This window comes from Lottia gigantea (genome assembly GCF_000327385.1).
Source record: "Lottia gigantea unplaced genomic scaffold LOTGIsca_64, whole genome shotgun sequence".
NCBI lineage: Eukaryota > Metazoa > Mollusca > Gastropoda > Lottiidae > Lottia > Lottia gigantea.
In genome coordinates this window covers 349,804-375,200 of record NW_008710179.1, presented here as the reverse complement: position 1 = coordinate 375,200, position 25,397 = coordinate 349,804, and the positions used below count along the sequence as shown (strand labels likewise).

At 32.0% G+C, this 25,397-nt stretch overlaps 4 protein-coding genes across 4 annotated transcripts in view; all 4 read left to right on the top strand.

Moving 5' to 3' along the window:
• The window catches only part of LOTGIDRAFT_167161 (hypothetical protein), a gene marked incomplete at both ends in the record, with an annotated part of 19,573 nt that extends 9,078 nt beyond the window's left edge, over positions 1 to 10,495 (top strand). The window contains 11 exons of the mRNA XM_009064642.1: positions 709 to 997; positions 2,708 to 2,827; positions 6,668 to 6,788; positions 7,323 to 7,448; positions 7,670 to 7,762; positions 8,129 to 8,334; positions 8,606 to 8,737; positions 8,911 to 9,090; positions 9,329 to 9,545; positions 9,733 to 9,889; positions 10,324 to 10,495. Of these exons, the coding sequence (XP_009062890.1) occupies positions 709 to 997; positions 2,708 to 2,827; positions 6,668 to 6,788; positions 7,323 to 7,448; positions 7,670 to 7,762; positions 8,129 to 8,334; positions 8,606 to 8,737; positions 8,911 to 9,090; positions 9,329 to 9,545; positions 9,733 to 9,889; positions 10,324 to 10,495 (1,813 nt within the window). The remainder of the gene's footprint in view (positions 1 to 708; positions 998 to 2,707; positions 2,828 to 6,667; positions 6,789 to 7,322; positions 7,449 to 7,669; positions 7,763 to 8,128; positions 8,335 to 8,605; positions 8,738 to 8,910; positions 9,091 to 9,328; positions 9,546 to 9,732; positions 9,890 to 10,323) is intronic.
• Positions 10,496 to 13,787: 3,292 nt separating this feature from the next.
• On the top strand, positions 13,788 to 15,684 carry LOTGIDRAFT_167160 (hypothetical protein; the record flags this gene model as incomplete). The annotated part of the gene is made up of 2 exons (XM_009064641.1): positions 13,788 to 14,313; positions 14,735 to 15,684. The coding sequence occupies 2 exons, from the start codon at positions 13,788 to 13,790 to the stop codon at positions 15,682 to 15,684; spliced, it is 1,476 nt and encodes a 491-aa protein (XP_009062889.1).
• A 1,117-nt stretch (positions 15,685 to 16,801) lies between these two features.
• Positions 16,802 to 21,684, top strand: LOTGIDRAFT_167159 (hypothetical protein; the record flags this gene model as incomplete). Its single annotated transcript, XM_009064640.1, has 4 exons — positions 16,802 to 17,483; positions 17,644 to 17,823; positions 18,005 to 18,873; positions 21,439 to 21,684. Coding segments are annotated over 4 exons (1,977 nt in total), but the record flags the coding sequence as incomplete, so codon positions are not given.
• A 1,578-nt stretch (positions 21,685 to 23,262) lies between these two features.
• Positions 23,263 to 25,397, top strand: part of LOTGIDRAFT_235407 (hypothetical protein) — an 8,120-nt gene continuing 5,985 nt past the window's right edge. Inside the window, exon 1 of the mRNA XM_009064639.1 lies at positions 23,263 to 23,343. The gene's annotated coding sequence lies outside the window, so the exon portion shown is untranslated. The remainder of the gene's footprint in view (positions 23,344 to 25,397) is intronic.

Genomic DNA, 25,397 nt, shown 5'->3' with positions numbered 1-25,397 from the left:
GAAATGCCCCAAACAATATGTAGGAGAAACTAAGAATAATTTACGAACTCGCTTTAATGCTCATAGGTCAGACATCAAATTAAAGAAAGACAAGCCTGTTTCTAATCATTTCAACCTCGACGACCATTCAATAGACGATCTCACCCTAATCCCAATTGAGCGTATAGAAATTGACTTGCCCGAAGATGAAACTACCAAATTCCGTCAATCTAGGGAGGCCCATTGGATTGAGACATTGAATACAGCAAGACCTATAGGACTAAATATTCATCATAATGTAGGCATAGCACCCTTTGTTGTCCCGTTTAATACAACCAGCAATCGAGCAAGCAAGATAGTTCATGCCCACTATAAGAGCCTTCAAGAGAAATTCCCCCATGTCTATAAGCAGAAAATGATAGTTGCATATTCAAAAAATAAGAACTTAAATGATAATATTGTTCATAGTAAACTAAAAACAATCAGTACATAACAGATACTATACTTCTCGCCCATTGGGCGAGTTATTTTTTCTAATTTCAGATCAGAATAAGAACAGAAGAAAACCCAATATCAAGACCCTTAATCCTAATTTCTAAATAAAGTGTCTGCTCCACCCTAGGCCTGTACATTTGGGAGAATCAAACCCTCCCTTCCCCGAAATCTAATACAAGGATTACATGAGCATTGGATTCCAACTGTGTTTACAATTTTTTTTTCTTTTTTCAGAGATTTTGGAACTACAGATCCACAAGATGGCAGTGTTTTAGAGAAAAAGTTAGAAACTACAGTTTTAAAAGAATTTGAGAAATATCATTTAGACAATATTAAGATTGATAAACATAAAATATCAGTCACTTATCCCCATTCAACTAAACCCAACACTTTACAAATCTATCAGAATAATCAGAGATATAAAAAATTTACACTGAAAAATAGTCCAGTTGGTAGAGAAGATAATACAGTCGGTGATGCCAAGTTTCCTTATGTTGCATTTACACACAGTGGGAAAGCAAAGGTAAGTATTTAAAATTCAGAATTAGATTTTAAGAATGTAGTTTTATCTGAATAAAAATGATTACATTCGAGGATGATTTAAAAATTAAACTAGAACTGCCCTTCACCTCAAGTTATAGTCTAGATATAGATATTGAACTCTTGTTCAAAGGCTTGTTTTTCAAAAAGTAACTCACTGTGATGAAATCATATTTAAAGGAACAGTCAGCTGATTGGTTCAAAAGGCCAGAGTTAAAATGGATTTTAGATATTTTTTTTATCAGTTTTTGTGAAACAGGACCAATCTTTTGAATTATCCTCTAATGGGCACAATTTTAATAAGACTGCTCCTCTGTGTGTGATTATAACTGTCCTCTTAACTATCAAAATAATATATGTAGATTTTACCAAATTTATCATAAACCTAAGTGAGGATAACAAATTGTCTAACTTTACCTTTTGACATTAGGGGAGAAAAATCTTGATTAATATGTCACCTAGGTTGAAGATAACTGTTGTGATTGATAACTATTTTCACCTTGAATAATTCAAACATAGAAAGAGTTAGTGAAAAGAATATGTCAAACTGTCAATAACAGAAATGAGTTTTTACCTGGAAAAACCATTATTTATTTTTATGTCATTTATCTTGCAAATTATGTTGGTAACAGTGCATCTGTAACAATACAATAGTTCACTTGTTAAAAACTAAAAAGAATTAAAAAGAGGTTTTTCTGGTCTATCAATACATATTTGGAAACCCTTAACAGCTTTCATTTACACCTTTCCAATTTTCACATTTCACAGCTGTGGTTCCTGTAATTTCAAATTTGGTACCTCATTGTGATGTCACTTTGTAAATATATTGTTTGATTAAAGATTATACATAATAAAGGCCTTCTGTGTATATAACTTGAAAGGAATATGTACTAAGCTTATACCAAATATAAAACATAGGAAGAAACTAACTGAGTATAGTCTTTGTACATGTATAATAATAATATATAGATTAAATGAAGCATAATGTTTAGTATGTTTTAATCATTATATTGATATTAAACAGCATGTACCATTTCATAAATATTCAAGAAAAAGTATTTTTTATGTTTATAGTAGAGGTAAATTGTTTAGTATGTTAAATGATTTGAACCTAGTCACTGAAACTTTAGAATTTTTTGGTCTTAGTAAAAGATAAAGCTAATATGTTGTCTGTAGTGGAATATCCACCTGAAATTGTTTAACTTGTTATTTTTACCTCAAGGCAAATTCAATTCCTCTTTATTTGTTACATGAAGTTTTGTTAGATTCAGCATTTTCTGGGGTCAATCATACCTTGGTCTTAGAGATCAGAAATGTTCAGTTTAATCGATTACAATATTCACAATGTCAAAATTTGAACCTTCTTAGATATACATAGCCATAATTATCCATGTTAAAAAGTTTTTGAAGATCTTTTAATGACAGAAATACAGAAGGCTCAACTATCATGTGCTTTTCTTACAGATTTAGTACTTCTGAAGGCTATTGTCATATATTCAAGGTCCAAATCAACCCCTGAAAAAGCTGAATCTGTCCTTTCCAGGCCAAAATGGATTTTACTAATTTGTAACCATTAATCTGCAAGATGAAATAGTTTTTTATATATTTATTTGACAATTCATAAAGGACATCTTTTCCGTGGGGTATTCATAAAGAAAAGTGAATTGTGAATAAATATCTTTCTATTTTGTAGGGTAAATTGGTATTTGGTCAGTTTGGAAGAATATCTGATTTTCTACTATTACAACATCAAGTAGAATTAAACAATACTATTTTATTATTACAAATAGGACAAATATCAATTAGACAAAAGGTAAGCAAATTACAATAACTGATTTATTACATTTTATTCATTTGAGCCTTCAAATCCATGTGTGTCCAGAATTATCCACAATTGAAATTTAGAATGCTGACTGGTCTTTTCTTGATACTCTGCTGCATTTAGAAAAACACAAAGAAATAGAAAGTGAAATTTCTAGTTTGAAGTATATTTGAAGGGTTATGCAATTTTCGTGCAGTTCTGGCACTTCTGATGACTGTTTACATATATTCAGGACCCTGGAAAATGGCAAACCATGCTATAAGGATATTTAAGAATCCAGATTAACTGTTTGCAGTGCTAGATTGACTGCACCTACTTCAGTTTTTACTGCGAAGCTGTTAAAAACTACCATGGAGATAGTAGAATATATGAAAATATTTAATAATATAGAAGCTCCAGACATGAACTTTGACTGACCTCCATGAAATAGTGAAAAATAAATTAATAATTAAAAGTTAATCCTGTTTCTATTATAAAGGACACCTTTATTGCCTTTTTCAATCATAAACTACATTTCAAACACTCACAGGTAAAATGTATAATATATGTGTATCTTTCTGTCAGCAATTGCAGTTGAGAAGGGCAAAATATTTGAAATGTTGTTCTTTATTAAGCATGAAAACACTAAAGATCAGCTTACTTGATTCGTTCTATATGAAAAGAAAGACAGTTCAAACCGTTCTTTATTAGTAGAATTTCAAACTTTGGTCTAGGTAATTGTTTAGTAGGAAGGTTAGTGTTGTCACTTGGGGCTACAATATCAAGGTGTTTTAAGAGGCTTATACCATGTTATTGGTCTATTGTTTGATAAGTTTATTATGTATATTTTCTTGTCATCAACCTTGATTTATGATGCCTAATTACAACAAATTGTTCATTTGACTTTTATAGATAGTTTTTATGATTAAATACATGATCTGGTTAAACCTATTGTTCAATTCACTTATTTTGTCTATCTCTTAGTTAAACTTGTTTTTTGGATTTTTACGTCAACTGTATGAATAGCTTATTTATGCGAACTAGTTGATTTTACTTTTATATGTACTGGTATACGGTATATTATCTCTTTGTTATCTGATATTCAGATATCCCTTTGTTAGGAAATTATTTTGGATATTTACCCCAAATTGTTTAGATTATTTTCTAGTTGATGTAAAACATGATGATTTTCAGATACATATCAATAGAACTAAGTAATCATTTTGGTATTATAGAATTTCACAGAATAAGCAGATATTCTAGAAGAATAAAAATTTAAAATCAATTTTATCAAGTTATTTCAGAATATGAGCCAGTTGCAAGTACATGACCTACTATAAAGATTTATTTGCATTATATTGTTTAAGAATACCATATATATTTAAAAGCAGGTTATTCATGCACATCAAGAAATGATCTTATTTCTTAGTGAAGTTTTAACTTAATTGACTTAAGAATGCTGGCCCACATTCTAGTCCTCACTTTACTGTTGACATGGTTATTTTCTTAATCAAATGTAAATACCCTTAAAAAGATGTCTACCACTTTGGTGGTTAATGAATCTGAAATTCCCCTTCTTCTTTACTCAAAAGAACGTGGGTGTTATCTTCAAATAAATTAAATTACAAAAATTTACTCATAAAATTTAACTCTTTAGAAATATATTTTGAAATATTTGCTTTCAAATTTCTCTGTTGTTGCTTTGACCTTCTTTGTGCCCTTTTCATGAGTTTTCATTCATTTAATTACCACTACTATAGACCTGAAAAAGGATTTGCTGTCATAAACTTTGTCAGAGTTTAAACTTTTAATAACCATTGAAATGACTGAAAAAAAAAAAATAGAAAATTCATTTTTACAAAATAAAATTTTGGTTCCTATTATTATTTCTGCCTACTGGTCTGTTTTCAACTTTCCAAGACTGTACTTAATGCAAAAGGTATAAAACCATGCCATTATACGACCATGATGGTTCTTTGGCTCTCCAACATGCCACATTTCTCTTGGTTGTGACACAAAAATGCAGCAAGATTTAAACAATTAGACACAAAAAGATTGATAAATGTTTGATGTTTTTAAAACATTTACAAAACTCTAAGTTAGTATTCAATAGAAAATATTTTGTATTTATTTATACCTAGGGAAAAAGACTATAAATAGTATTTGTAGCTATGAGGAGACTAACAAACTAGTATAGTTAATCTTATAAACCTCTTATCTATTATACTTTATAATCCTATAGGTAAAATAAATACTACATACTATTTAACCCCCCTTTTACCTTAACCCCCTATATTATATCATCACAGTTTACAAGACAGTCAGTGTCTTTGTACTGTAACCCCTTCATTATATATATCATCACAGTTTACAAGACAGTCAGTGTCTTTGTACTGTAACCCCTTCATTATATATATCATCACAGTTTACAAGACAGTCAGTGTCTTTGTACTGTAACCCCTTCATTATATATATCATCACAGTTTACAAGACAGTCAGTGTCTTTGTACTTTAAACCCCTTCATTATATATATCATCACAGTTTACAAGACAGTCAGTGTCTTTGTACTGTAACCCCTTCATTATATATATCATCACAGTTTACAAGACAGTCAGTGTCTTTGTACTGTAACCCCTTCATTATATATATCATCACAGTTTACAAGACAGTCAGTGTCTTTGTACTGTAACCCCTTCATTATATATATCATCACAGTTTACAAGACAGTCAGTGTCTTTGTACTGTAACCCCTTCATTATATATATCATCACAGTTTACAAGACAGTCAGTGTCTTTGTACTGTAACCCCTTCATTATATATATCATCACAGTTTACAAGACAGTCAGTGTCTTTGAACTGTATGTTTCTCTTGATGATTCCATCTATTTTAATACAAATTATTTAGTTATGAGTTGTGGATCTTTGTTTTGTAGAATATTTTTGTTGGTGACTTCTTGCTCCTATCCACTCAGCTTGCTTACTTTGAAAATTTGCAAGTTTGCCAGATTTTGGAAAGTTAACACTTATTTTCTAATAAACTGTCCTGATGAGGAATGTGTTTCCAAAATGTGTTTCCGCGTCATGAGTGGAAACTGGTCTGAAAACCTGAGCCAGCATCTGATATTTTTCAAGAATACTAGAATATAATCAGTTATAAAGATTTAAACCACTTTTCTAATTTCTTCAATATGTAGAACTTATACAAGGCGTTTAGGCAAGATAAATACATTTACTTTTATTCCTAACAATAGACAATGTATTTTCATAAGGTGTGGATAAAGTTATTAATGGAAATACTTAGTCTAAGTCACACATCTACTATTGTTATTATATTATACTATAGTCAATTTATAACACATCTGATGCATTGAATGACCAAACATCAGAGTTCAAAGTTTTAGGTGTAACCCACATTGCTACATGAAGTACCATCTCAACATTCTTGCTAATATTTTGAATTAGAATATTTTCATTCAGAATTCTACATGTCAATTTCACTTTTATCTCAGTTTGAGAAATATGCTTTGGTTTCCAACCTATGTATCTAGTATTGGTTGAAACATGGTAGACGGCTTTTATGATATTTAAATCTGTCATCCCAAAGGATTTGATCAAAAGGGACTTGCCCTACGGAATTTTAAATATATATTTTATGATTTCTTTAATCCTGCCAGAACAATAGGATGACTTCACTACAAGTATATAGTTATTGTTTTTCTTCTACCAACTGAAATTTCTTCATGGAGCCCACATAATAATATACTATGTTGGCGTTTCTTATATAATACATATATAGTACATCTATATAAATAATTTTTATCTGTAGTGATTTCTGTATTGTTTTCTGTAGATTATTACAGCAGTAGAATATGGAGTTAAAGGAATATTATTATACTGGGATAAAGACAGTAAAGATTCTACAGCAACTGAGTCATCTGTGATACCATTTACTTCTGCTGGACCTTATACAGGTAGGAATGGATACTCTTATTAATCTAATAGAGAATGGCTGTACTTGATATCCTTAGTAATCTGAATAGAAAATGACTTTTCTTGATACCCTTATTAATCTAATAGAGAATGGCTGTACTTGATGTACTTAGTAATCTGAATAGAAAATGACTTTTCTTGATACCAATCTGAATAGAAAATGATTTTTCTTGATACCAATCTGAAAAGAAAATGAATTTTCTTGATACCAATATGAATAGAAAATGACCTTTCTTGATACCCTTATTAATCCAATAGAGAATGGTTGTACTTGATATCCGTAGTAATCTGAATAGAAAATGACCTTTCTTGATACCAATCTGAATAGAAAAAGACTTTTTTGATACCCTTAGTAATTTGAATAGAAGATGACTTTTCTTTATACCAATCTGAATAGAAAATGACGTTTCTTGATACCCTTAGTTTTCTTGATACCCTTAATAATCTGAATAGAGAAAGTCTGTGATACTGATAGATAATTCTATTACTAATACCATGTATTTATTTAATTATAGAAGGAGAGAAGTTACCATCTATACCAGTACAGACTATATCTACAGATCAAGCTGATTGGTTATTTAATAATAATATTGTATGTTCCAATTTATGGCAGAGAAAAACATCTTTAAACTGTCCAACAAGTAAGTTAGCATTCTTAGTTTAATTAATTAATATTAAGTTTTATCTCCTAAATGAAAAGAATACAAGATTTAATGTCATGCAACTAATATATTTTCTTCTTTACCATGTGGAACACATTCTACAGTTATTTTGAGAATTGGAACAAACAGAACCCACAAATCAAGCATCGCCCATTCTAACTAGAATATAATTACTTTATTGTGTTTCTGTCACATTTCAGGTGATAATACTGTAGAGTTATCTACCTTTAACATCAAGAAAAATAAAGATATAACTAATATTATAGCTACTATTAATGGTGAAAAAGAACAAGGTAAGTTATTGATGTGTGGACCACCACTTTTAAGCAGATTGTTATAGTTTTAGACATGTCTGTGGTAATGTTTTGAATTCTATAAACTGCTACAGATTGTTGAAATTGAGCTCTATCAGCTTCTATATGTATTTTGGAAATATTTTAGGCCCAGCATTTGGGCGACTTGTCTAATTGTAGATACTTTTTATGAAACTAAAAGCATAGCCTTCATGATTACGTTATATTTGTACATGTACTGTTTAATCTGAGTTAGGCATTTGGATGTACAAGGTATTTATGTGTTTACAATTTGTAAAGCATTGTAATACTTGTAAAAAGTGTTTATAAACGTGAACATGATAAAACGTCTAAATGTTTTTCTAGATCGTTATGTGGTGGTTGGAGCACCAAGATCAGCTTTCCCTACAGATGGTAATGATGTTATATCAAATACAGCTTTCATAGTACAACTAGCTAGAAGCTTAACTCGTGTTCAACAGTTACAGAATTGGAAACCAAGAAGAAGTATAAAGATTGTATCTTGGGGTGGTGCTGAATTCTCCAATACTGGTCTTGATTCATATGTTCAGGTACTTACCTATTTACGATTTCAGGATAAGGGGATTGGTTCAGTAAAGGCATTAGAATCTTGATGTCATTTGCTTGATTACATCTGATAAATGGTGGTTGGGGGTTCTAATTTTGTTGGACTTATTCCAGAAATGAGTACAGATAACTCCGAAAAGATCTATGATGAACAGTTTAGTTGATCAAAAAAATCTTTGATAATCTTAGTTATCTTTGTAAAATTTGGTTGCTTCAATGTTCTGTGAAAAACATTTGTCAATCTGTCATTTTTAGACTCAAAAAGAAATATTAAAGAGAAGAGCTATAGCATATTTAGATATAAATCAGTTGGTATTAGGAGATGAGTCTATTATGGCTACCCTATCACCAGCATATCAAACTTTACTCAGTATAGTTACTACCAAGGTAAGTAGATAAGGGCTATTTTTTAATTCTATTTTTTTTTTTTTTTTTTTGTTAAATGCTAATTAGACAAAATATGTCAAAGAAGGTAAAGATAATTGCTCACCTAGCTTTTGGATCAGAGCAAGATCGTTGATTTTACTATTGTATTTTCTAATATATATTATGTTGTGTAGGTACCAGATCCTAAATATCCTGAAGCAACAATACATGATAAACTAATGGCTACTGTAGGTGATTTAACTATTGGACAGAAAGTACCATTTATTAATTATAATAAAGTACCAATAGACAATATCTTCTTACATCAACTTGGTGTACCATCTGTACATTTACAATATGTTGGACAAAATCAGGTCAGATTTTCTTTCATTGTCTTGTCTTTTATCACGGGTTATAAGGTGTTATGGAGTTTCAACTGTCAAGTGATTCACCAGGTACACAGTTTGTAATAAAAAAGACTTGTGTGTCTTTTCCATTTTTGCTTATCTATTTGACCTTATCTAAGAAATGATTTTTGGCTGCACTGAGCCACCTCAACTCACAATGATGCTCTTTTTGAGAAAATTACAAAAAATGTGATTTTATTTCTAGACTTATGTACCATTATCTACCATGGTGACAGAAGAAAAACAACATCATTATAAATATCATGCAGCTGTTGGTAGAGTTATGGTTCTTGTTTTATTACGTCTGGTTGATGAAGAATTAATACCCTATTCTATAGAAGATTATTGTCATGATCTACATGTAAATCTCTGGACAGCCTCTGAACAATTAGCAGATTGTTCTCGTAATAAAATAGATCTCAGTAAGTCAATTTCAGCAATTTGTACTACTTTTCAGAAAGAATATCTGGCATCTGAGTTTTCTACAATTCATTTAAAATGTACAAATGGAATAAGTGAAAAGTTTCCTAGTTGCAATTTAATATAATCTATTTAGATATTATTTGTAATATGGGTATTATCAATAGAGGAATATTCAATCTATTATAGGTGATGCTATATCAACAGTAGATGATGTGTTAGAAACTAGTAAAACATTAGAGAAATATATACAGACATATTTAACAGTTGATAATGTATACTCTATAAGATCTATTAATGATATCAAAATGTTATTAGACAAGTTCTTCCTATATACATCAAATGGGTAAGTTATTAAAAATTCCATTTAGAAAGTATTAGTAAAGACTTATTGGATAATATAACAAGTTTTAATAAGGTTATTATGAAATGTGCAATTATCCAGTCACATTCGAATGCCATTCCAGTGCTCTATTATTGAAGAAAAATATGCGGGTTTTTTTTATAGCATTTATGCATATTCAGCAAATTTGACGAATTTTTGAAAAGTTGATATTTAAATCATCTTTGATTTTTGTGGCTCTCTTCACAAGTGATAAAATGTATCTGAATAATATAGCATTTGAGTGCAACATCATGTGTGTTTGATAGATCCTCAACAAAGCAAGATATTGATTGTTGAATCTATAACTCAGTTCATGGGGTTGGAAGATACTACTCCCCCAAAAAAATTATGTCATTCCACAGATTTTTATATTTTATATTCTATCTTCTTTCTAGGACCACATCAAATATACTCTACCCGTTTGATAGTAATGGTGTTATTAGTCATATTGATGAACTGTGTCAAATAGGAAAAACAACTAAAGATTGGACACAGTCTAAAATATATCAAAAACAGTTAGAAAACAGTCTGAATGGAATATATTATAGTTTACGTTCTAGTGGTTAAAATAGTGCATAATTAATGAAATGCTGAGTGTAATTGTATTTCTTTACTTGCTGTGTTGTAGCTGATGTGAAATATATGTGACATCATTAATCAAAATGTCTTGAGCTCTGATCATGCTGAATGTTGATTGATCTACAAATCATCATTATATTATTGTGTTTTTGGGCAACAAGAAAATAGAATTACACTTAGCATTTCTTCAACCTATTTAATGGAAAGAGTCTCAGTAGATACATAGTGTGTTGATTAAAAACCGTCCAGATAAATCATTTCAGAACTTACATATCAGTCAGACTTCAAAAAAGAATTTGATATCATTGTTTTATATATGATGGATATTAAGCTCTGTCAATTAATCAAGCAAATATGTAGTAAACTACCGGTATATGCCTGTAAGACTGGAAACATTCACTTTTCAAATAGATTTCAGAGCTATATGTCCATAACGATTTAACAGTGGAACACATTGTAAGGGGTAAACATATCTACATTACATTGTTACATGTGTCAAAATGGGTTGACAATAGTTTAATATTTCTTTATCATATAATTTTTAGACATACTCTGATCTTCTATTAAATGAAATTTTAACCATTATTGTTGCTGTAAAATTGTCTTTGTTTTTGTTGATGTTTATTATCTTATGTTTGTTGATGTGATGTTTATTTCATAGTATAACAATACAACCAACCAAAGAGAACCTTTCACTTAGTCAGTTAATATTGACTATTTTCATTTCTGATTCATTACATCAATCTATACAATATAAGTACTTTGTTTTGATACTCAAGTAAGCAATTTTTGCAATCAAGACCTCAAAAAAAGTCGCATGCTATTTCAACGGACCCTGCAATGGATGATTAGACTGTCTCTTTAAGAAATTTAAAACATACTTATAACATGCTTTTTAATTTGACTAAGTCTAATAATGTCTTTGAGATGACGACAGTCTACACATGTTTCATACAGCTGAAATTAAGCACTATCAGCTGGTAAAGTATAACTCTAAACTTTAAACCTATTAACTAGTAAATTAACTTTTTTACATCCATTACATATGTTTTTGTATTTGATTTGTTTATATTTTGTCCTATTTGTAAATAATCATTATCATTTGAAGGGTTTGTGCAATATTTTGTTTATGTATGTAATCAATGTACTTCATTTCATTCCATTTGTATATAATATCTAGTTAATGAAATTTTCAATAATCCACTAGGCTTCATTCATTTGGTAGTTATTTGTTGTAAGTAGAAATATATGTTTTTTGGACCATATGAAATTATCATTTGACATAAAGTACCCAATTTAAATGGTAGAGTTTTAGATCTAGTTTCCATTTAAAACTTGTAATTTATTGTGCAAGTACAATTTGTAGGACATACAGATAGCTTGTCTCACCTGTGTTCAAGGAAGGAATTAGATTACTTTGAGAGATTATTGAATTTACAGTGTAGTCTCAAGTAAATGCCTTGATACTGGTTAATATATGTATTGTACAACACTATGTAGTATATATATCTATATATTCCAAACAGTTACAGAAAAGTAAGAATAAAACTCTGCTTTGTTTTATAATAGTTATAATGTATAATTCTTTTGTGGATTATTATATTGATTCATGTTACCTATAATTCAAAATGTCTAAATAAGATGATTTTTAAATTAATCTTTATTCATCTATTTTGTACTTTTATAAACAGTCATATTAGTAAAGTTTTCAATAATATGAGCTTTTATATTTATATATTTTGTTGTGATATCTATGTTTATTTTTGGAGACATTTTATTCAGTACTTTATTGACTTTGCTGTGAGCAGAAATTTGATTTGGAGGCCAGTGTTATTAACCCATTAAGTCAAATTGCATCATTTGGAGAAGAAAATAACATCTGATTCTGTTCTGAAATCTGAGAAAAATTATCAATCTTATCATTAAATGAAGAATTTTTGACATGTACCTTCCTCTTTCCATATTCGGGGGGTTGATTTGGGTCTTGAATATACGTAAATAGTCTCCAGAAATACTAGGAATTTTACTTTCTATTTCTATATCTGTCTTTTTTATTTATCTACCTAGAAATCATCTAGGCTGCTCTATTATGTTTTGTGTATGAATATTTTTAATTCGATGGTGGCAGATTAAGGACAAATGATAAAATGGGAAATGCTTCATTCTATTTGAATTTTTTGAGTTTTCTTTCATTTTTTTTTCCAGATTGTGTCTTAACTGAGCCACTGTAATATTTTTTGTACATTAAAAAAAGAACAAGAAAATGTGTAAAAATGTAGGTCAAAGCTTGCTGATTTAATCTTGGAAACTAATAGTATATAATATCTTTGCGTGGACTGCTTGAAGTAGTATGTAACGAACTAAAATATAACAAAAATCACGCTTAAACATTGAGCTACACAACAGAATCCCTGTATAATCCTATACAACTAGGAACAACGTTGTAAGTGATAATGCGTCTTATATAAAGTGCGTGGTGTAATCCAAATTATACGCTTAAAGAACACTTACCGTCTTCAATACATTTCCACAGTTCCTCTGGTGTGGGGAAAACGTGGACAGTGAGGATGGTGTCTGCCCCTAGATAATACCGTCTCAAATCGTCTATGGTGTTGGTTTGTACGACATGCGGATGGGCGTCATTGTCGCGAAGCAACTGAGCGAACGGTGTACAGTATCTTTCACGATACTCCTCATTGTAGTTGCACTTCAGACATCATGAACGTTCGATTATCTGAAAAATTAATTAAACCAGTTCACAAACCGTATTTATCATGTCTTTGAGCAAAGTAAATTAATTAAGTCAAATGTTTTAGGTTACTTTGCGTCGTAGATTACTTGAAATGAATCGATTGAAGGATTTGTTAAAATATTACGCAAAGCGCAAAATATTCCAATCTTCGTTCTATAATATGATTATAATCTTTTAAAAGGATAAAAAAAAAGATGGGCGGGGGCTTTTACAGCGTCGTTAACGAGAACAAACGAGGCGACGTTATTTCTTTATTCTTCAAGGCATTATAACGTCATAATCAGTAGCTTAACTGTTTTCACCAAGTAAGCTGCGTTTTTCAAGTTATCTTGAAGATTGTCGGAATATTTTGGAATATTTTCGTAAGAAGATGAAGAATTTGACGGTTCCTGTTGTTTTTGAGGTGGAGTTGGATCCTGGACGTAAAGGAGTAGTTCCTCGTTTAATGGGTTCCATAAGTGAGCTGGGATTTTGGGAAACCGCATACGGCGTGGACGCCAGCAGGAGGATTGCCAAGGACTCACCAATATGGAAAGTGAAGGTACATATACCCCAGAGGTCTTTTTCTATTTCAACTGGGCCCTGATGAAAAAGGGGGAAGTAGTTGAAGAAGATCAGTACCGCCAAGCTGATATTGGTGTTTTTGGTGGTCTCATGAAGACCAAATACGGAGAAGGATCAGGAGAATTCATCATGGATGGTGGATGTAAAGTTTCTGTAGCGACTCATTACCATTTGAGTTACAATGAATCACTCGCTGTAGTTGGTTCGGGAGATTTTCTGGGCAACTGGGAAAGTTCCGGTTCTTCTAAATGCTTCAGTATGAACGATGTATGGAGTACGAAATTCGAGATGAAACAAGAGACGACTGAAGAGTTCAGGCTAGTGATTTTGAACAGGGAGAGCGGTCAGATAAAAAGATGGCAGGACGGTGGAAACCGGGTGATAAAGATAGAAGAGGGGCTGAATTCTAAAAGTCTGTATGTCCCTTGGGCTGGAAGATATCTACAAGAAGGAATAATAATACCTATTATTACGATAGTCGAATGTTTCGGTGAGTTATGGACATTTTCTCTCTGTAACTTTTTTTCAATTCCATTTTATCAATACGTTTTTTACTTGTGATTTGAATATTGGTTTTACCTTGAAAATTCCGCTTTTTCACCCTTTTAATTTGAATACTTTTTGTACAATTTTTGCCCGTTCTATTTCAGACAACCGACCCACAGTTGAAGCGTTATCTGGCGTCTCTTCACCGCCAAACTTATCCAGAGCAGCCTCCAATTTATTTTTAACCAACGGCGAGTTGGATGTTGGGATTTCAAAAGACCTAAAATATACCAAATTACCAAATTAATCCAGGAAAGGCTATGCTAAGAGGTTTGGCAAGGCTGGTGCAAATAAATAACGTGAAGGTTGAATCGTAAAATATACCCAAATGAATAATTGCTTTAATCGGTGTTTTACTTTTTCAGACAACAGCAATAAACCTAGAAAAACTTTACCAAGGACAACAATTACTCTAGATCTCCAGGCTTTGATCGGAGTCGAACACGGAGACACAGACGGGGGACAAGAAGCTAATAATAACTGTCAAGCATCGCTACGTCTTGCGGTTAAATCGGATCTTGGTATCTGCTCAAAAGATGACAGTCAAAAAAGTACAACAGAGGACGTTGCAAAATCTGGCACAAGTGAGGTGCGGCTATTACTCCCCGAATCTCAAGTTTCAAGCCCAAGAGATCTTCCAAATGCTAGCTTACGTCAGCTACCATTTTCTGTCGCAGACGACTGTTGTAACTTGCCTCATCAAGGTAAAAGTGAAGTAGACAATTTTTTTGAAAGCGTCTGGGTGTCAAAGAAGAACATAGACGCTGTATTGGCGGAATTGTCTCGTATGACTGAAGAAAAGCTTGCAATGAGGATCAATGGTGGTTCAAAGAAACCAACTGCTATAGAAACTGCTCTGTCGATAGGAGATTCGACTCCACAGGACCTGAAGCAAAAAGTTTCAATTGCTGTGTCATCCAGAGTTCCTCGTCCAGATGTCAGTGAAACTTTAAAGCCCCGGCCATATTTTGCTGCTAACGAATTTCTAGAAGAAACTAAAAATTCAGAATATAAATTGCCTGAATATGAAAGAACTTGGTCATCTGGAAACGCCATAGACGCTGTGTTGGTGGAATTGTCTCGTATGACTGAAGAAAAGCTTGCAATGAGGATCAATGGTGGTGCAAAGAAACCAACTGCTAAAGAAACTGCTTTGTCGACAGGAGATTCCAGTCCACAGGACCTGAAGCGAAAAGTTTCAACTGCTGTGTCATCCAGAGTTCCTCGTCCAGATGTCAGTGATAGGTTAAAGCCCCTTTTCTTTTTTATATTTTATATTGAAGTATTCTTATTTATATTTTGTATATTTTGGTAATAAATTTCTTAATTTTGTAAATTCTGTGTTTTTCACATATCCCTGTAAAGGTACTGCAGAGAGATCTGCGCTTCGGATTAACCCTTAAACCTGTACCGTATTGCACTGACAAAATTAATCACAATAGTTGCATTATTTTCTGAAATAAACAATCACGGTTAATTGAGGCAAACAGTGGGAGTTATAAAGAGGTTTTCTTAACTTTTTGTGTGTATCGAGACACTGATAGCAGGAAGTACGGACGTATGATTGAAAACTGGAATCGTGCGAATTGATACTATCAGTGTCCGCGATACACATACAAAAATTGAGAAAACCTCCTTCTTCTTGTTGGTGGATGGTGTCCGTTCGGAAAAAATTCCATATCACAGACGTTGAGTAAGGAACGGGTTGCTCCCATAGTTGCGTGGACTGCTTTTAGTGGTATGTAACGATCTGAAATATAAAAAAAATGACGCATAAACATGGAGCTACACAACAGAATCCCTGTGTAATCCTATACAACTAGGAACAACGTTGTAAGTGATAATGCGTCTTAAAGTGCTTGTTGTAATCCAAATTATACGCTTAAAGAACACTTACCGTCTTCAATACATTTCCACAGTTCCTCTGGTGTGGAGAAAACATGGCAACTGAGCGAACGGTGTACAGTATCTTTCACGATACTCCTCATGGCGGACACCTTCTTGTAGTTGCACTGCAGACATCATGTACGTTCGATTATCTGAAAAATTGATTAAACCAGTTCACGAACCGTATTTATCATGTCTTTGAGCAAAGTAAATTAATTAAGTCAAATGTTTTAGGTTATTTTTTCGTGGTAGATTTTCTTGAAATGAATCGATTGAAGGATTTGTTAAAATATTACGCAAAGCGCAAAATATTCCAATCTTCGTTCTATAATATGATTATAATCTTTTAAAAGGATAAAAAAAAAAAAGATGGGCGGGGGCTTTTACAGCGTCGTTAACGAGAACAAACGAGGCGACGTTATTTCTTTATTCTTCAAGGCATTATAACGTCATAATCAGTAGCTTAACTGTTTTCACCAGATAAGCTGCGTTTTTCAAGTTATCTTGAAGATTTTCGGAATATTCTAGAATATTTTCGTAAGAAGATGAAGAATTTGACGGTTCCTGTTGTTTTTGAGGTGGAGTTGGATCCTGGAAGTAAAGGAGTGGTTCCTCGTTTAATGGGTTCCATAAGTGAGCTGGGATTTTGGGAAACCGCATACGGCGTGGACGCCAGGAGGATTGCCAAGGACTCACCAATATGGAAAGTGAAGGTACATATACCTCAGAGGTCTTTTTTCTATTTCAACTGGGTCCTGATGAAAAAAGGGGAAGTAGTTGAAGAAGATCAGTACCGCCAAGCTGATATTGGTGTTTTTGGTGGTCTCATGAAGACCAAATACGGAGAAGGATCAGGAGAATTCATCATGGATGGTGGATGTAAAGTTTCTGTAGCGACTCATTACCATTTGAGTTACAATGAATCACTCGCTGTTGTTGGTTCGGGAGATTTTCTGGGCAACTGGGAAAGTTCCGGTTCTTCTAAATGCTTCAGTATGAACGATGTATGGAGTACGAAATTCGAGATGAAACAAGAGACGACTGAAGAGTTCAGGCTAGTTATTTTGAACAGGGAGAGCGGTCAGATAAAAAGATGGCAGGACGGTGGAAACCGGGTGATAAAGATAGAAGAGGGGCTGAATTCTAAAAGTCTGTATGTCCCTTGGGCTGGAAGATATCTACAAGAAGGAATAATAATACCTATTATTACGATAGTCGAATGTTTCGGTGAGTTATGGACATTTTCTCTCTTTAATCTTTTTTCAATTCCATTTTATCAATACGTTTTCTACTTGTGATTTGAATATTGGTTTTGCCTTGACAATTCCGCTTTTTCACCCTTTTAATTTGAATACTTTTTGTACAATTTTTGCCCGTTCTATTTCAGAAAACCGACCCACAGTTGAAGCGTTATCTGGCGTCTCTTCACCTCCAAACTTATCCAGAGCAGCCTCTAAGTTATTTTTAACCAACGGCGAGTTGGATGCTGAGATTTCAAAAGACCTAGAACTGACTCTAGCTCAAAATCCCACATTTAAAGATGTGATGGCTTTACTTTGTAATGATGGTGAGTTTTCTTTTGATATTTATGATTACTCTCTTCTCCTGTTATACCAAATTACCAAATTAATCCAGGAAAGGCTATGCTAAGAGGTTTGGCAAGGCTGGTGCAAATAAATAACGTGAAGGTTGAATCGTAAAATATACCCAAATGAATAATTGCTTTAATCGGTGTTTTACTTTTTCAGACAACAGCAATAAACCTAGAAAAACTTTACCAAGGACAAAATTTACTCTAGATCTCCAGGCTTTGATCGGAGTCGAACACGGAGACACAGACGGGGGACAAGAAGCTAATAATAACTGTCAGGCATCGCTACGTCTTGCGGTTAAATTGGATCTTGGTATCTGCTCAAAAGATGACAGTCAAAAAAGTACAACAGAGGACGTTGCAAAATCTGGCACAAGTGAGGTGCAGCTATTACTCCCCGAATCTCGAGTTTCAAGCCCAAGAGATCTCCCAAATGCTAGCTTACGTCAGCTACCATTTTCTGTCGCAGACGACTGTTGTAACTTGCCTCATCAAGGTAAAAGTGAAGTAGACAATTTTTTTGAAAGCGTCTGGGTGTCAAAGAAGAACATAGACGCTGTATTGGTGGAATTGTCTCGTATGACTGAAGAAAAGCTTGCAATGAGGATCAATGGTGGTGCAAAGAAACCAACTGCTATAGAAACTGCTCTGTCGACAGGAGATTCCACTCCACAGGACCTGAAGCGAAAAGTTTCAACTGCTGTGTCATCCAGAGTTCCTCGTCCAGATGTCAGTGATAGTTTAAAGCTCCGGCCATCTTTCGCTGCTAACGAATTTCTAGAAGAAACTAAAAATTCAGAATATAAATTGCCTGAATATGAAAGAACTTGGTCATCTGGAAACGCCATAGACGCTGTGTTGGTGGAATTGTCTCGTATGACTGAAGAAAAGCTTGCAATGAGGATCAATGGTGGTGCAAAGAAACCAACTGCTAAAGAAACTGCTTTGTCGACAGGAGATTCCAGTCCACAGGACCTGAAGCGAAAAGTTTCAACTGCTGTGTCATCCAGAGTTCCTCGTCCAGATGTCAGTGATAGTTTAAAGCCCCTTTTCTTTTTTATATTTTATATTGAAGTATTCTTATTTATATTTTGTATATTTTGGTAATAAATTTCTTAATTTTGTAAATTCTGTGTTTTTTTGCATAGGTACTACAGAGAGAACTGCGCTTCGGATTAACCCTCAAGCCCTTGTGATAACCTGTACCGTATTGTACTAACAAAATGAATCACAATATTTGCATTATTTTGTAAAATAAACAATTTTTCTTCCGCAAAACATCGTTACAAACATCACATTGATAAGGTTTCTGTACAGTATATATTCTAATGTTAACATTAAATCTTTCTGTGTAAAATACATTTTACAAATATCACATTGATAAAGATTATATTCGATCAAATTGCTTCATTTTACATGCTAAGGACGGATGTACCCAACTTTCCCTACAAGCAAGTTTAAACATCACGCACGTGACAACACAGTAGTAAACATTGCAGTATGGCTCCAGTATTTGGAGTATTTGAATGAATGTTTTTTAACTCTAGAAACAATGGAGAATGAAAAACTGGTTGTCATTAGGTGCTGTGTTGATTAATAGCAAGAAAGATGAACAGTCATTCAGAATATCTGATCAACAATATGCACGTCGATGATGTGAGTTTATTTCAGTAATATAATATGTATATCATACGATGCATGTTATGATAGCCATTGTGCATGTAATAGGATAACTTAGTCCTTTTTCGGACGGTTCAAAAGGTGAATGTCTTTACTTTATAACGTATATGAATGATTGTTCTTATCAACTTATGCCAGTGTATATTTATATTTGTTTATTCAAGCTGTAATCACTTTTAGCCTTCTTTATAATTATTATTAAATAAGTTCAGTTGATCAAGATTACACTATATTATGAGCTTACAAAATAAATTTGATATGACTTGTCCAAATGGGATCAGTTATAAGACTTGGTTTTGAGGGAGTCTGTTTTTTCTTTGTATAAACAATATTTTACTCAATAAATGAAATGGTCGGGAAAGGCTTATAATTGTAGCCTTTTTCTGGCTCAAAGGGATTTACTAAAACTGTTGCTGTTGTAGGTGCGATATACTTATTTATGCTTGTAAAGGTGGGTAGCCCCATGTCTGGTTTTACATGGCACAATACCTCAATGGGTTCGAGTATGCTGTTATTCACTATCAAATATAATTGATTTTGATACTGAAATAGTCTTGACAACTAGATAATACCTTCCCTTCCACCTTTTTCAATATGACATTCATTATCTTCAATATAAATTTGATATTGTCTTATCTTTTGTTTTGAATTTCACCGTGTTTATTTTTAGATATTGTTTATATAAATTAAAAAGGTTACGACCCATTGTACTTGTAATCATTTATGTAGGACAAAATTGATTGTTAGGCTATTTCAATGAAATTTCTTATGATTTTTTGAAAAAATACTTTTTGTCCTCAATTTGTGTCTGCATTCATGAAAATTAATTTTAATATCCAAATTTTTCTATGGGCAGCCTTGCACATTTGAAATCTCAATGCCAACAGCTGCACCTTCTTGGAGAGGCCTGTCTCCCTTTAAGTCAGGTTTGCTCCCTTTTTGTATTCCAAGTTCGAGGAGGATGGTACCGCCTAAAAGTGTGGTTCTGACATTATTGAATTACCAATACTAGATTCTTAATTCTTGCAAAAGTCATTTATATTGAACACTAGGAGATAAGATTATGTGGCAATTCCTGTTTTAATGAAGTTGACAAACACTCCCCTAATCTAACCTTGTACCATACAACCCTATGTTTATAAATATTTTTGAAATAGTCATATATATCAATGATAAGAGATATTATTGTATTTTGTTTCAGATTATAATACATGTGGTACATTATCATTGTTATGATTTTCAATATAATATCTAATCAAATTGAATATCATCCTTTTATCAGATAACTTATGTGTTGTCTTCACAAACTATAGCTACTGTCTACTGTCTTGTTTTGAGAAAGTGACTTTCAAACAAAGTAATATGTAAATTAAGCAGCAAGATTCTAAAAACTTGAAATTCTAAATTTTAACAAAGTTTTCATTGTTGGTAACAAGGAGTGATTAGATTTTGTGAAAAATTCAGACAGAATTAGTGCCATGTAATCTGGAAATATGAAGGAAACGAAGGATGAATCTTTTAGGGCATTGTAATAAGGTTATTGTGAAATATTAAAGTTGGGTTCATCTGACAACATTGAGGACAGTATATTTAAGTATATATTGAAATATTAAAGTTGTGTTCATCACATGATTAAGATGAAATTTATTGTAAGTTTTTGATCATGTTCAGTTGTTCAATCTGCAGAATGAATATATAGAAATGTAACTTCATGATCAGACCTCAACTTTCTTTTGTATATGCCCATTAATGGTTTGTGTGTCTTTTCTCAATTTTGAAATGAATATTGTTCAGATAGACTATCATCATGCCAATGAAAATAATTAAAATCATATTTGAAAATGACAAAGACACATTAACAAAAATATAATACAAAATAAGGTATTATAATGAATTTGTTTTTCATTTTAGGACACAAGCATAAGAAATCCGACAGCTCGACAGGATTCGTATGTATCTGATTCTTTTTCTGATGATAGAAGCTACCAGCTAACTGATAATGGACAGAAAACATCTATAAACAATGAAACAGTTACTGTTGCTGTTTCTCCATGGAGTCAGAATCCTGTAACTGATGATGAAGCTGATGATGAAGAAATTCGACGTACCCATGAGTTGATGAACAATTCACTTACTTCAAGTACACTGAAAGTTGAGGTATGTATAAACAAGGGATTACATCCTAGCCCAAAGATTGCAGATCAGCTATAGTGAGCAAAGAAACTAACTTCAGCCATTCAGCCAGTCAGAATTTGACTAAATCATGGAATATCATGGATGGCAAGTAATGTACTCTTCAGAAAAAACAAAACAAAACACATGATCAATTAGAAAAAGAAGTACTAAAACAGAACATGAAGTTTGTTGTTACTCATTGTATACTCATGGAATTTTTGTCATTGTCAACTCATGAACTGAAAATGCCTTGTCATTAAGTTAAATTATGACAAGTAATTCAACTACTTCTGATAACTGTCTAGTTAGAGAATGGTATTATCACATCTATTATCAAATGTTAGCCTACTGATAGTAAAATTTGGTCATTTCATTAGATATATCATTATGACTGACCACATTAGTTACAATTGAAGGACTTTGTCTTGATAATGCTGCAGTATATAGCAGATGTTGAATATTCTGTTGACCGATTTAATGGTTCACTTTCAGTTACTGAGTCTTTCAAGGTAATGTTCAGTTCACCACTTTGGTCAACTTTGTTTGACAAAAAGTATGTCAGTGTTTTGTCCTGTTTCAGATATCTCTGCCATCTCTGTAATTTATTAGACCTGCAGATCTAGTCATGTCAAGTTTAGTATACATAAGAGAAAATATAGATGATTGTAAAAGGAATTCAAAAGGGGTTTTTCTAGTATTTGAGATGCTTATAGCTTCTATTTGTACCAATCTTCCATCTGATTGATTTGAAATTACAGTCATATTTCATTGGAAATGAAATCATAATCATGTAAATAGAACTTACAAACATCCAGGGTAAACACATAAACCCTAGGAAATCTCTTAGTGAGAAACATGGTATTGAATTATATAAATGTTGGTAAATGGAAATTGATATGATAGTTATCTCTTAATAATTACACATCAAGAAACAACATTATCTGTGACCTATATATATATATATATATATATATATATATTATCAGACTCTAATATTCAAAATGTTCAAGATGTTGATTGTCCATATTCAACTTGTCAATGATTGGTATCTGGAAACTTTTGATCATTGACTGTTGACACATTTGGTCTGTTGAGCATTGATATTTTTATATATATATATCATTGATGTTCAATCTTTTGATTATTGATATGTTCAATCTTTTGATTATTGTTATGTTCAGTTTTTGGGTTATGGATATGTTCAATCTTTTGATTATTGATATGTTCAATCTTTTGATTATTATTATGTTCAGTTTTTGGGTTATGGATATGTTCAAACTTTTGATTATTGATATGTTCAATCTTTTGATTGTTGATATGTTAAATCTTTTGAGAATTGTTATGTTCAATCTATTAATAATTGATATGTTTAATCTGCTGATTATTGTTATGTTCAGTTTTTGATTATTGATATGTTCAATCTTTTGATTATTGATATGTTCAGACTTTTGACTATTGATATATTCTAGCTGCTGATTTTTTTTATATGCTCAATCTGCTGATTATGACTGTTAAACATGTTCATGTTTATATCATCAGATTAGTGATTTGGGTGGAGAAGAAAGTTTTAATTTAACGACTAGTGCTTTAAGAAAATGTAAAATTCAAGTATTAAGGCCATACTGGAGACTTCTAACATTTGTAAGTATTTTCATTGTCTGTAGTAAACAACAACAACAAAAATATACAGGAGGTGACCTCTTGAACTAGTTTAACATCTTAATTGTAAAAAACTTTACAATACAACCTATTGACCTAATAACTATAATCTGAGAGGTCAGAGGGTCAATGCAGATGTTTGTTGAAAAATCTACATGTGGGCTTAAATGATAGAACAGACCTTGACATCTATAAACATCAAATGAAATTAACATCCTACTTTTCTGCCCCTGACTGGCCTAATGAAGAAGGGCAATGCATGCAATTAGCAATGAGGATAATTTTACGTAGCAGAATTCTTTCTTAATTTTCAACTGTCGCAGGATATTTTATCTGCAATATATAATTTTCATTGATGACTATTTTGTAGATAGGATGGCGAGGATTTGGTACCGAAATGGTCAATTCAGGTCGAAGGTCATGGAGACTGTTAAATATTGTATACCCATCTATTATAGTGCTATTATTAATATATACCTATATCTATGAAATGGTTGCCTGTCAATGGAAACTCAATGTTCAAGTTGATACACATGTAAGTCATTGCATTTTGATGGAAATCACCTATTATCAGTATAGTTTAAGTCATTTAATGTGATCAGAATACCACCAACTACCATACAACCAATTACACCAAATATTACCAATTATACTACTACTTCATTTTATTATATTTCTAGGTAGTAACTACAGTAACAACCATACAACCAACTACACCAAATATTACCAATTATACTACTACTTCATTTTATTATATTTCTAGGTAGTGACTACAGTAACAACCATACAACCAACTACACCAAATATTACCAATTATACTACTACTTCATTTTATTATATTTCTAGGTAGTGACTACAGTAACAACCTTAAAACCAACTACACCAAATATTACCAATTATACTACTACTTCATTTTATTATATTTCTAGGTAGTGACTACAGTAACAACCTTAAAACCAACTACACCAAATATTACCAATTATACTACTACTTCATTTTATTATATTTCTAGGTACAGACTACTTTAACAACCATACAACCAACTACACCAAATATTACCAATTATACTACTACCTTATTTTATTATATTTCTAGGTACAGACTACTTTAACAACCATACAACCAACTACACCAAATATTACCAATTTTACTACTACTTCATTTTATTATATTTCTAGGTACAGACTACTTTAACAACCATACAACCAACTACACCAAATATTACCAATTATACTACTACCTTATTTTATTATATTTCTAGGTAGTGACTACAGTAACAACCATACAACCATCTACACCAAATATTACCAATTATATTACTACTTCATTTTATTATATTTCTAGGTAGTAACTACAGTAACAACCATACAACCAACTACACCAAATATTACCAATTATATTACTACCTCATTTTATTATATTTCCAGGTACAGACTACAGTAACAACCATACAACCAACTACACCAAATATTACCAATTATACTACTACCTTATTTTATTATATTTCTAGGTAGTAACTACAGTTACAACCATACAACCAACTACACCAAATATTACCAATTATATTACTACTTCATTTTATTATATTTCTAGGTACAGACTACTTTAACAACCATACAACCAATTACACCAAATATTACCAATTATACTACTACCTTATTTTATTATATTTCTAGGTAGTAACTACAGTAACAACCATACAACCAACTACACCAAATAATACCAATTATATTACTACTTCATTTTATTATATTTCTAGGTACAGACTACTTTAACAACCATACAACCAATTACACCAAATATTACCAATTATACTACTACCTCATTTTATTATATTTCTAGGTACAGACTACTTTAACAACCATACAACCAACTACACCAAATATTACCAATTATACTACTACCTTATTTTATTATATTTCTAGGTACAGACTACTTTAAACACCATACAACCAACTACACCAAATATTACCAATTATACTACTACCTTATTATATTTCTAGGTACAGACTACTTTTACAACCATACAACCAACT